The sequence below is a fragment of the Symsagittifera roscoffensis genome, chromosome 1 (genome assembly GCF_963678635.1).
Source record: "Symsagittifera roscoffensis chromosome 1, txSymRosc1.1, whole genome shotgun sequence".
Taxonomy (NCBI): Eukaryota; Metazoa; Xenacoelomorpha; order Acoela; family Convolutidae; genus Symsagittifera; species Symsagittifera roscoffensis.
In genome coordinates this window covers 32,399,651-32,412,272 of record NC_087062.1, presented here as the reverse complement: position 1 = coordinate 32,412,272, position 12,622 = coordinate 32,399,651, and the positions used below count along the sequence as shown (strand labels likewise).

At 40.0% G+C, this 12,622-nt stretch overlaps 2 protein-coding genes across 3 annotated transcripts in view; both read left to right on the top strand.

Moving 5' to 3' along the window:
• Nucleotides 1-497: 497 nt before the first annotated feature.
• LOC134842949 (leukocyte receptor cluster member 8 homolog) lies at nt 498-12,365 on the top strand. Of its 2 annotated transcripts, XM_063859496.1 has the most exons (5): nt 498-6,844; nt 7,047-8,026; nt 8,099-8,826; nt 9,804-9,965; nt 11,766-12,365. In XM_063859496.1, the coding sequence occupies exons 1-5, from the start codon at nt 6,321-6,323 to the stop codon at nt 12,201-12,203; spliced, it is 2,832 nt and encodes a 943-aa protein (XP_063715566.1). In that variant the 5' UTR covers nt 498-6,320; the 3' UTR covers nt 12,204-12,365. The 2 variants fall into 2 exon arrangements, with proteins under 2 accessions (XP_063715566.1, XP_063715557.1); XM_063859487.1 differs by having other exon boundaries at nt 505-6,844; nt 7,047-8,826.
• Nucleotides 12,366-12,528: 163 nt separating this feature from the next.
• LOC134856530 (NADH dehydrogenase [ubiquinone] 1 alpha subcomplex subunit 9, mitochondrial-like) overlaps nt 12,529-12,622 on the top strand; it is a 1,650-nt gene continuing 1,556 nt past the window's right edge. Inside the window, exon 1 of the mRNA XM_063872800.1 lies at nt 12,529-12,622. This exon is cut by the window's right edge and continues 539 nt beyond it. Coding sequence (XP_063728870.1) covers nt 12,543-12,622 — 80 coding nt within the window. The 5' untranslated portion in view covers nt 12,529-12,542.

The following is a 12,622-nucleotide window of genomic DNA, read 5'->3' as shown; positions in this document are numbered from 1 at the left end:
TCTTCCTGTTTGACTACCCTTGAAGGACATACTTATGTTTTTTTTTCAATCATCCTGCTTCACCAAAGGCTTCATTGAAGCGTCCTTCGAGCTTTGGTCTCGGCTCGAATATTAAGTTACCGCATAAGTTACCATGTGTTATGTTACGTTACACGTAAATTTCTGCCATTGAACGAACTCTACGAAAAATTTTTAGTGGTTTCATGTTAGTTCTGTTTCTGAGTGAATTATGCATCTTTCCTGTAATCTAAGAACTAACACAAAATTCTGACCAATGTTTTTTTTACACTGGCGAGAGCAGTTGTCGTTTGATCGGGATCTAGACTTTTTTCATCTAAATACCTTTTAGAAATCTGTAAAAACTTATACTTACTTTATTATTTATTTTAAATACATCAATTCAATTTTTTACCTTGTTTTTCACCAGTGGTTTTTTGCCGAATTTGAGATATCTGTATCTTTTTCGTCGTTAGCTTGCAATGTTAAGCTTGCTTTGTTTCGCAACTGTTGCGAAACTCCGCTCTGCCTCTGTGTTAAGTGTTTTTGTTAAAGCTTTTGATTCAAATTTTACTTCATTGGTATGAATCCAAGATTCTCAGGACGAGTGGATACTGCAGTCCTCCCTTAGTGTATGTGGGTTAGCGTGATTGTGAATACCCATATTTAAGATTTTTTTCGAGGCCAAAAGTATTTATTTTTCTGAAAAAGCATGCTATTTGGTTCATCATCGCTTGTGTATGGGCAAGAACAATTTCGTCTCGGCATATAAAGATGTCATCATGGTCTTCCAAAAATTACTGCACGTAAGATTTTTTGCCAACTTCCGAAAAAGGCAGCAGCCTTGAATTCACGTCAAATAGCAGTGAGCGAAATTTGCATCTTCAACCCATGATGTACAGTCCAGTTGATTGAGAAAAACAAGGTCGCTCAAGACTATCCTATCGTATGTTTCGGCTAAGTTTCTCCGTTGTCTCCGCTGTGATATGAATTTTGACGACACAGCACAGGTGTCAATAAACTACCACAGGGATAACTGCCACAGGGAAGCTCTTAGGGATAATGCGATGCAACTAGAAGTCTACATAATAGCTCCACCTAGTTTTATGGACTCTATTGGCTGACACGTACGACAGATCGATCCTGGCAACATTGCTTTTTGATGAGGACGCTAAAGAAGCTTAACTGGAGAAAAGTGACAAAATCTGCCCTTCGGATGATGCTCTAATCAAAACAATTGCACCAATTCTTTGAAAACTATTACCAGTAGCACCTGAAGAGACTGATAGTGATCTTGAAACTCGATAACAGCGTGACATTAGTCGGATAACAGGAATATCACTCAAGCTGCCGAATTTGAATATACCGAATTTCAACGAAAGGTTTGATCAATGGACAATTTGAAACAAGTGTAGGCACAAACTCAAGTTTTTCAGAGTCACAGAAGCTGCAATATCTGATGGCCCTGCTTTAATTTGAACTTGCTCATTTACTTTCGCATTTGCTGAATATGAATGGAATTTATTGAGCTGCCATCGAACTTTTGAAGGATCGCTATGCCAACAAACGAATGATTTCTCGTGCATTAAAAGCAATTTTTAAATACCTCAAGATGGATCTGATTTGGGTTCATATCTTGAACAAGAAGCTGGATTCAGAGTCAAAAGGACGATGCGATCTTTCCTGTGTACGATACCTGCCCACGATAAAAACCTGACCTGCCACGATAAAAACAGATTAATAAACTCTTCGAGGAATGATCAGTTGAGCTTTGAGCCACAGAAGAGACTCAGGATGCCAAAGTACAGACATACCACTCAAAGATTGCAACAAAAATTAAATGATCACCCATGCTGTTAGTGATGATCACCGCGCCTTTAAATAACCAACATTTTTAGAAATTTCAATCTCTGATCTAAGACAAGAAGCAAAATGAAAGTGATAATGCTTCAATTGCTTGTCCGTCGGGCACCAAAGTCGACAGCGATTGTAAGTCAAAATGTACGGGCCCAGTTTGCAGAAGGCTAATCATAGAAACGCAAAGCTACTCTACAAACTGAGAGCCAGAGAAGATCTTTTTCAAAAAACTGAATTGTTGCTAAAAAGTTTATTCTTTGTTTAGAACATGAAATAAATGTCAAATTCTCGCTAAGGCATCAGAGTGTTCAAGCGCCCAAACTACTGGTTGTTAGCGTTTTTGTCAGACCAGCTTGATAATTTGGTAAGAGTTGATGTTGTTAGACTTAAACATATTTGTCAAAATGTGCTATCGACAAAAAACTTCAATGCTAATCTAAAGAAACCGATTCCAGTCGCACTCAGCAAGCAGTAATATCATGAACATACCCATCATGGTGAGGGGCAGTCAGTTCTGAAGATTATGTGAAGAACTTGGATTAGCATAAGCAGAGGGAGAAGCCTTGGCCGGCTTCAAACGCTCCATAACCGAAAAGCGGAGACTTCGGAGCTTCCACCGACCCATGGGAGAGGGACTTGAAGGCGGCGTCGTTTGATCCATACACATCTTCCCATTACACAACACTCGTTACGCATCTTCCCATTACACAACACTCGTTACACATCTTCCCAACTTCACTCCCTACTCATGAATCAGACAGCAAAAGACAAGAGAAATAAATAGCGTAAATTATTCACAAAGTTCATTACCGAACTGGTGAGAAGTTTCTGAAAACCGGTACGCTCCCTAATTGGATCCAGGCCTGTGGTAGGTAGGTACCCCAAAAAGTTTGGCTCCAATTCTATAAACTCGAATACTGATATAGCAAAAGCGTTTAATCAGCAATTTACAAATGCAAGTAATCATGTCTCCGACAAGTTGTGGAGGAAAACTATTTGCAAAATTGCCAAATTTTCTTTGGCTGATAACCCAACTTTCTCCCCTCAGCAAACTAAACAAGCCATTGAGGGTAACAAACACTCAGGAGCATTCGATCGTGATGGACTTTGTAATGTCCACTCAAACACCTCGGACCTTATGCACTTGATTACTTGATTTAATTGTTCAACCGTTCGCTGTCTGATAAGATTATCCCCCGAAACGGAAAAATTCCAAGGTAAAACCCCTGCCCAAAGCCGAAAAGGACCATCAAATTTCCACGTCGTACAGGCCTATTTCACAACTGTGCCCCGCTGTCAAAAAATTTTTGAGTCTCTTCCGCCCCTTTTTAACTAAGCTCCACCCGAATGCCACATCGACACGGATACCACCCATTCCATTCCACATCCGCACTCTCCACCCTTCATTTTTTTTTATTACTGATGGTTTTAACCAAAATTGCCCTCCCTTACGTACTTTTCTAGCCACACTTGACCTTCAAAGGCATTTGATATGATATGTCATAGGACACAAGTGGAATTCATTCATGACACACCGCTGCCAAGAGGTGTAGTTCGCTGTTTGAGCAACTATCTATGTGGCCGACAAGCCACCACTAATTTTAACAACCAAAAATCCCCCCAAAGAATTGTTCACTGTGGAGTTCCCCTGGTCTTTGTTTTATCACCGACTCATTTTAATTATTACGTCAATTTCGCCCACCCCCGAAATTGTTCGCTGCACCTCATACGCTGATGATTTCCGCCCCTTTTCCCAAAGCCCCGATGTTGAGGCTGCATTAAGCTAACTAAATGGTTATCTGCGCCACCTTTTTATTTTTTTCAACTCCCATAAGCTAGCATTCGCGTCCTCGGAAGGGGCAGTTACCTTGCTTTCGTCTTACATAGGTTTTAACAAAGTTCCAAATGTCTTTTTTAATCAACGAACCTCCGACTAAAGGATGCTATGATGGTAGATTTCTGGAAGTTAGAAAATCAGACTACCTCATGACATCTCCAAATACGATAAAAGATTGTACGATTAATGGCCGGGATATAATTGCCCATTACTTCTAGCTGATGAACGGACCATATCAGTTTAAACTCAATTGTATTAGAAATGGCCTTTCTTGCACTAATGGAGAAGGTAAAAACTGGATTCGGAGAACTCACGCGACGTGTTTTTCAAACCTCACGCTCAATCTTGGAATACAAAGTTTCACCCAATTTTTTTGGTATTAATCTAAATAGTATAATAAGCCTGATAACAAATTTCTTAACATTAGTTTGTTGTCCTAGAACTGGGAATATGCCTCCAAGTACTGATTTTGCCTCTAAGTCTGCTAAAATTGTGAGAAAAAATTTATCAAAACATAGTTCGCATACTTCTGCTGATTAAACATGGCACGAAAATTTCGATTTTGTTTGAGTTATGTACTCAAAATAATTCAAGCTGATCTTAACTGCATTTATTTTCTAAAAATTGATAGCTAATGGTTTTTATCAGCAGTCGCTATCGGATACATTTGATAATCTGCGCTGGCCAACATTGCAGTGAGTGTTATCGGCATTTTTTAATTGTCCAGTTTATCGAGAAGAACTGAGTGCGCAATTCATCGTAGGGCATGAAGCAAATCCTGACAGCGTTGTAGAGAGTCAAAATTGTACGGCAGGTGCACATTTTTTTCCTGCCAAAACTTTAAAAAAAAACATTTTTCTGCCGAGGAGAAAGACTACGCAGAAACCTCACGGCATCAGTGAACCCCAGCTCCTAATCATTGCCGCCACAAAACCCCTCTAGCTGGCCGCCGATTTTCAAAGTTGGTGTTACCAACCTTAACTTCAAAACCATCCAGCAAAGACCGAACTTCCAACCATCCAGCAAAGAAGTATTTCATGACAACAAGTGCAAATCACCATCACTCAAAGATATGATACAACTCGTTCTGGCCAAATGTGGCAATCAAGAAGTTGTGACACCGGCAACAGCCTCCCACTAGGGGTTTCGCGACAGTGTCGAGCAACCTCTTGACAAAACATCACTCCCCAGGATCCATCTTTGCCAAGGTCATCAATGCGTTGAAGTCTCCTAAGATCCGACGAAACACACAAACGTTAATAAATACTGATTACTTTCAATGAGAACAAGACTTTAATTTGTCACTCACCTCTTCAGCAAGAGGCAGCCACGTTGATGATCTTCGCATCCTTCCTCGACTGCTCCCCTCTGGATACTATCTCAAAGAAGCCCCGCAATTCCTCCCGGTTGTCAGCGCCTTTTCTGCCTGGTTTCTTGACTTCGCCGTCGGGGTTCTCGTCGTCTCCCTCTCCAGCTTTCTACTTCCTTCGTTTGGAAGAATGAGAGAGTATGGATAGCAGTACCCCCGACATTTTGTAATCTGAAAATTGAAGAAGCTTTAAAAGGAGCGGGGTATTTAAGCAGAAATAGCTTTCGTTAGCTCAAGCTAAGATTAAACTTAACCTTTAGATTTCGAGGTTTTTACACAGAGATTGCTTCAATTTGATAATTGATAATCTTTCCCAAATCAGTCACCAGTTTTACCTCTTTGAAGAAACTAGCACAACCCATCGAATCCAAGACATCGAGCCAACGACAGTTCAATGAGCTGCAAACTTGAGACGAACGCGAAAAGAAAAGATCGAAATATTTATGACCTTAAGAGGCGAGGCTTTTTTGATATATAAAAAAACAGTTCCTGTTGAAATATGACAGCTAAATCACATTATACTCACGCAAACAAGAAAAAAAATGATCACCAAAAAGTTCACGCAGTTAGTGCATAGCATAAAATTCGTCGCACTATAATTCATCCAATACTAGCCACACGTAGGGGTTTAGGACTAAGAGGATTTTCACAAAACTTTCGAAAATTTTGTCGACCTTTTATTAGGGTCGAACAGAACCTGTTTTTTTTAGGTCGAACAGATTGATTTTCGGAGCTCTCCCTAAACACTAAAAATACCTTGTTTTGGCCGAATGTTTTGCACCGCAGGCGAAGTGTTAAAAAAAAAAACAGGTCGTAAAAGGCGTTTTTTGTGCTTTATTTTGGAATGCGTTTTTTGGCGCGCGCTTCCCCCTCAAAATAAGTATGTATTGGCGCCAACGAGGACTTTAGAAAAGTTTTAGGGTTCGTCAGCGAAAAATTGACATCTCAACATTGTATAAAAAGGGGACCCTTAGGGTCGGCTGGGGGGCGAAGTCCTGAGGGGGGTCGTCCTCCCCCTAAATCCGCTACTGGGTCCAAGAGAGGCGGCAGTTTGTATTAATTTTTAGTATTAAACTTAAATTATTGAATTTGTCATAACAGAAAGTGTGATTTCAGATTTTCAGTTTTCCTTGAGCTCGGAAAAGAAACGAGGATCAACTCCAATGATTGGTTTGTTGCGCCCAATTTGAATAAACTGACTCTGTATTGAACCAGTTTTAGCACATTCGCTCTGTTTGTTATTAATTAATTAAACGAAACATGGAGCAAACAGAAGCACCGCCTGGTGAAGAAGCTCTTTCTTCAGCCGCTAAAATCTCACCCAGTTTAGCAGCATATGCTGCTATGGCAACGCCTCCTCCCCCGCCGCCCGAAAATATTGGTGGTTCAGCTGCCGCTCCTCCCCCGCCCCCACCGCCACCTGGAGATCCTGCTCATCATGCTGCGAATAGCATTCCGCCAAGTACTAATGTACATGCACCCAACCAATTCTATGACCCTAATTCAGCAGCATACCCCGGAGGTATGTACTACGGAGCGCAAGGACCTTTCCAACCGCAACAACCTCAGCATCATGCTGGTGCTGCTACTCCGACAAACCAAAGCTACTGGGGTCAGCAGAATGCGACTCAGGGCTACCCTCAACAACAAGCACCTCCGATGCACCCAACACATCAGCAAGCGAATGCGGCTTATATGGGGTATCAGGGACAGCAGCAGCCAAGTTCATATGCTGCGATGGCGGGCGGGGGACAGGCCTATCCTGGATATGGACCAGCTCCAAAGTAAGTTAACAGCTGAACTGGTACAATCTCTGTAATCTAAATCGCAACTCGTTGCACTCGTAGTTGACCCATTTTATTGGGTTCAAATGAAAATCGGTTCCTAAATCCCCAATTTTGTGAAATGAGAAGAGTTACTTATGAGAGAGGATACTACTTAAAAAAGGAATAGTGCGCAGTTGTAACATTCAGCAATACTTTTTAGAGGCCCATACGACGCACAATCTGGATACAGACCCTACGGGCAACCACCACATCACCAGCAGAATTACGGTAACCAGCCTCGCTACCCATTGAACAGCTACGACAACAGAGCCAGTATGCCCTACCATCAACCGGCACCAGCCGGTCCAGGTAACTATAATCATCCTAACGAGGCTTCGAACCCACTGATGCAACCTCAAAGAGGTCCGCCAAGCATTCCGGCGCAGGGAGGGGGATTTAACAACAGTTATAGGCCACCCTTTGGCAATCAGTACAGACCTCGATATCCTCAAAACCAAAACTATCAAAATAATTTCACCGCGCCAAGTTACAACGCCAATAATGCTCCGAGGCATGATGGTTCTCCGAACAAGATGCATGGTACAACTGGTGGTAGTAATTCCTATGATCCGCCAAAGATTTCTCCGACAACAGCAAAGGCTAAAGTTGCAGGGAGCTCGTCCCCATCAAAGAAAACGCCCCCACCGTCGGAATGGCCAGAAGGATTACAGGCTTATGTGCAACGCTCGTTTAAGGCATGTGTGTCTGAAAGAGCAAAAGATGAAACGGAAAAGCAGTTAAAAGTTTTCATTCCCAAAATTTTTGACGAGGGATCTGTGCACACCATTAACTGGGAAAAACATCCTTTGATGGACTGTGTTAGACTGCTATCTCCTCCAAGCATACGAGCTAGAAGCTCGTCGAGAAGCGGTAGAAGCAGAAGTCCCGATGATCGTCGCGATGACAGATCTAAACGACGAGGTGGTGGGGATAGGTCACATCGGTCGCCTCATAGTGATAGCCGATCATCAAGTAGGCGAGGTGACCGAGATAGAGATCGTGACAGGAGGAGATCACGTGATAGGGACTCCAGGCGCTACAATAGTGGCAGTAATAAGAGGCAAAACAGGAGTGACAGTGAATCAAGTCGAGACTCAAGGCGCAGCTCTGACGATGAAGTGATGAAGGCGGGAAATAGAAGTAAAAGACGTTATGAACCATCTTCTAGTTCAAGAGATGATTATGATAAGCGAAACAGAAATGATTTTGAAGGTCGTGGTGGAGGAGGCAAGAGGAAAGGCGGAGGCAAGTACACTGACAGAGACCATCCAGATGCTGATCAAGATGACGACAACGTTGTTCCGAAAGGCGAAGATGTCCGCTCCCGACTCAATCAACGAGCGGGTAGAGGCAGAGGCAATAAAGATTCTTTGAACGGCGACGTTCCAAATGACGTGCAGTTTGGTGGCAACCGAGGACGAGGGAAAGGACGTGGTGGAAGGGGAAGAGGTCACAACAATAGCAACAGCTGGCAATCCCAAGATGGACCAGGCGCAGATGATGACGAAACGTCAACTCCGAAACAGTTTAATTCTGGCAATAAAGGCCGAGGACGCGGTCGTAACTTCAAACCAGATACCTCAATTGCTAAAAACATGGAAGCGTTAGACGAAAATGATCCGAGGCTGAAAGCGAGAGCTGCAAGGTTCCAACTGGGAGATGAATCGGGAAATAGTTCGACACCTGTTGTTCCTGTTTTGGGACCCGGATCATCACAAGTTAACAGTTCTCCTTTCCCGATGAAGATGACAGACTTCAATGATGGCAGTAATGGAGGCGATTTTGAGTTTGCTTCGGGAAATGCAATTGTAGGCACGTGCCAGAAGATCACGAAGAACTACTTGAGGTTGACAGAGGCGCCTGATCCGAGCTCGGTGCGACCTGAGTATATTCTGAAGAAATCACTGGAGTACATTAAAGACCATTGGAAGAAAAACAAGGTTAGATTTAATTGATGTTTCTGTTTAAGAGATGTTTCTGTTGAACTTGGTGATGATGTTTTGGGAAAAGTCTTAAAGCTTGTTCAGGCTCACATTTGATTTTCTCTGTTTGATTGTTTTTTAAGTTCAGTTCATTTCATTTGCTAAAATGAAGGCAAACTCCTCTATCGAACAGCAAAAGTGTGATGGTCACGAAAAGCGTGATCAACTTATAGTTTCGAAAATGGATTTAAATTTTCCGCTTTCTCAGTCGAATAAAAAACTCATCTATTGTTTTCTCAAATTGAGTTAATTTTATCAAAAATGGACTTAAATTTTACGCTTTTTCAGCCTAATAAAAAACTCATCTATTGACTTCTCAAATTGGGTTAATTTTATCAAAAATGGACTTAAATTTTCCGGTTTCTCAGCCGAATAAAAAACTCATCTATTGACTTCTCAAATTGGGTTAATTTTATCAAAAAGTGTCTATCCTAAATTGATCTAGAAATTCGAAGAGCTTTAAGAGCTATCTATTGTTTTCTTTAAACTCCGAAAGATAAAAAACAACTCAAATTAAAAAAAAAACAAGTCAATGTTATTTACTTGCCTTCATTGACTCTTTTTCCAGCTGTCTGTTGGCTGTGTTTTTGAATTATTTGAGCTTACAGAGTTTCCGTTGTATTTCGAGGCTTTTTTCTGCTTATTTTGAGCGTTATTCGATTAGCATAATTGTGCCCACAATGGTGTTGCATTTGGATCCCGTAGTGTCCTCGGTTTTTTTCTTTTCCAATGCTTATTTTCTTTCATGGCATATCTTTCGTAGTTTTAGGAGTAGTTTTTGCTGTTTTTTTTTCTTATGTACGGGCGAAGACAGCTTCGCTTTTGAGGAATAAATCCAATCGGTGCAATTTAATGTTGCAAGCCACGGCTTAACATTAAATACCTGTATTTACAAACTATTGTTGTGATCATCAGATAGCTTATGTTGTTTGTAGGATTACATGTACGTGTGCGATCAGCTTCGATCCGTGAGACAAGATTTGACAGTGCAATGCATCCGGAATGACTTCACTGTCACTGTGTACGAGACCCATGCACGTGTGGCGATTGAACAGGGCGACTACCAGGAGATGAACCAGTGCCAGACCCAACTGAAGGCAAGTTGCCGCAATGACTTTTATGTTCAACAAAACTAACTCCAAAAATTTTGTGCTGTAGAAAGAGAGAGCGATGGTTGCTCGGTCCAAAAATAAACGAATTTTTCATGTTTTTGGTGAATTGCTAATCCCAATCCGTGAAGTTTTTTAATGAATTTTAGATTTCCTCACGGAATAAGAAAATCACTCAAACTTTGCTCATATTAGCTTGATTTTGTTAAAATAGTTTCGAATATTCTTCAAAATGAAAGAACTTTACGATGATGTAATTTGTTCCATGGACCCAAAATTTGAAAACAAATCTTTGATTGCGTAAACGCTTTTTATTCCGACCATTAAAAATGGGGAGGAACTTTGTATTCGGGTGTATTTTATTTTTTTTCTACTTTTGTTTTCCACTTAAAGTCAGGGAACACAAATTATCATCGGAATGGTTTGAGTGTTATATCATATAAAAGCCCTTTCATTCGTGATTCGAACGACATAAGTTTTTTTCAAAAAGTCGCAGTATTGAGAAAACCAAACAAGTTCAAAGCATAGTGTCATATTACAAACAATACTTTTGTCCAACCTAACTCGCAAATAAAAGGATTATTTTGGTCTAATTTCGTTCTTGGGTCTATTTTCGTTCTTGGGTCTCTGAGGAGTGTTTTTCCAATAAATCGCAGTTGAATTTTTTTTAATAGTAATTCTTTGGTATTTATTGATTTTTCGACATCGTGGCTTTCTGTTTATTTTTTGTCGGCTTAGATTCCGCTTTTTGCATGTAACTAAGTCGCTTATTTGATTGTTATTTATAAAGATTAGAAGGCGAAGTTTGCTTTTTTGTTCTCAAACTGCGTGGAGTCAGTTTTAGATTTAATTCATTTGTTAGGTTTTGGGTTTAAAAAATTCATTTGAAATTGATTTAAAAGCGCACTATTTTGATGTCAAAATTTTTCGAAAAAATTAATAAATTTCGAAAAAAATCTTGATTTTGCAGAATGGCTTTTTTCAATTCTGATATGACTGCTTCGTCTGCGAAAGAATGTTGCAAATGTCGTGCGATTTTCAATAGTTTGGTTTTTCCGGCTGAAATTTTTATGAAAAAAGATTTCGTATTTTTTTGTTTCATTAACGGGCGTATCTTTTGTTGTGATCTTGTTTATCAACTTTTCACTTTTCATCTTTGGGATGTTAAAAGTTGTTTTAGGTTTTTTGGAGGTTATTTTCTGTGACAATTTCTCAACTTTTGTAAAAAAAAAAAAATTTTGAATTGATTTTTCAATTTCATTTTTCATTTTAATCTTAGTTAATAGCAAGCAACAGATTGGGCCTCTTCTTGTCCTCAAGTTTGCCTGTAGGACAGGCAGGTTTTTTGGTTGTAATATTTTAAGCAAAGTTTTTGTATTCAATCTGGAATTTTAGATCATTCGACTGAGTTTTTTTTTCAATCTAGTTGTTATGAGAGAAAAATAAAAGTTTGGGCTGCCCTAATCCTTCTAATGTTTCAGGTAATTGATTTCTATAAGAATTGAAATAGAATTTTTCTTCATATTTTAGCCTGCGATTTCTTCAATACATTTATTATTTTTTCTAATTTTTCGCTGGAGACCTATCTTTTGAACTTAGGCATTTCATTTGTATCGCAAGTGGTGCGAAGCTCAGCTTCGCCTCTGTGTGTTATTTTTTATTTGCCTTTTTTCTTTTTTTGACACTTATGAAACTACTTGGAGGTTTTTCGCTTGTTTGTGAAGTGCAACTTCGCCTCTGTGTAATTAAATGTATTTCATTACAACCACGAGTAGTGAATTTTTCTAGGCCCTGTACGACGATGGACTCCCAGGAGCATGTTGGGAATTCACAGCTTACAGACTCCATTACTACATCTTCACGAACGCCCCCAATGACTGCATACACTACATGCGAACACTCACCGAAGAGGGGAAGGCTTTTGAAGTGGTCGATCACGCCGTGAAAGTGTTCAAGTATTGGTCGCATGGCGACTATGTGGGCTTCTTCAAACATTACAAAAACGCTCCATTAATGAGTGGTTATATGATGGACTTGGTAATCGAACGAGAGCGGAAGAAAGCACTGAAAATCATCTGCAAAGTGTATAGACCAATGATTGACATTCAATACTTAACTAATATCCTAGCATTTGAAGACTATGATTCATGTGTTGCTTTTTTGGTCGCACAAGGATACACGCTTGACAATAAAAATCTAGATTGTAGAAAAGCACCAAACCCTTAACAGTCATATTTTCCCTAATTCATTTGCTCCAGTTTAGGGCTTGGACTTTTCCAAATCGTTTTGTTTTATTTTGATTCGAAATTGTCTCTTTTTGTCGATGTTTAATATTTATTACTACTTGCGCAGCTGTGAAAATCCACAATTGTAGAAAAAAGTAGTAACTCGATTGGCAATATATTGTTATTCAAATTTACTTTTTTGAAAACTTGTTTTGAGATATCACTAAGCAGAAATGAAACTTTAAAACAGAATTTGCATCAAAACAAAATTAAATACAGACGTTAAAAGCTGGACATATTGAAAGCAGCAATGATTTTTCTAGGAGTTTTTTCAGAAGAAATGGCGAAGTCTTTGGTGTTCACACGTAGCAAAAGTCTCTCACACCTCGTTGAGAAGGGAATTGGGGGGCGCCATTCCGA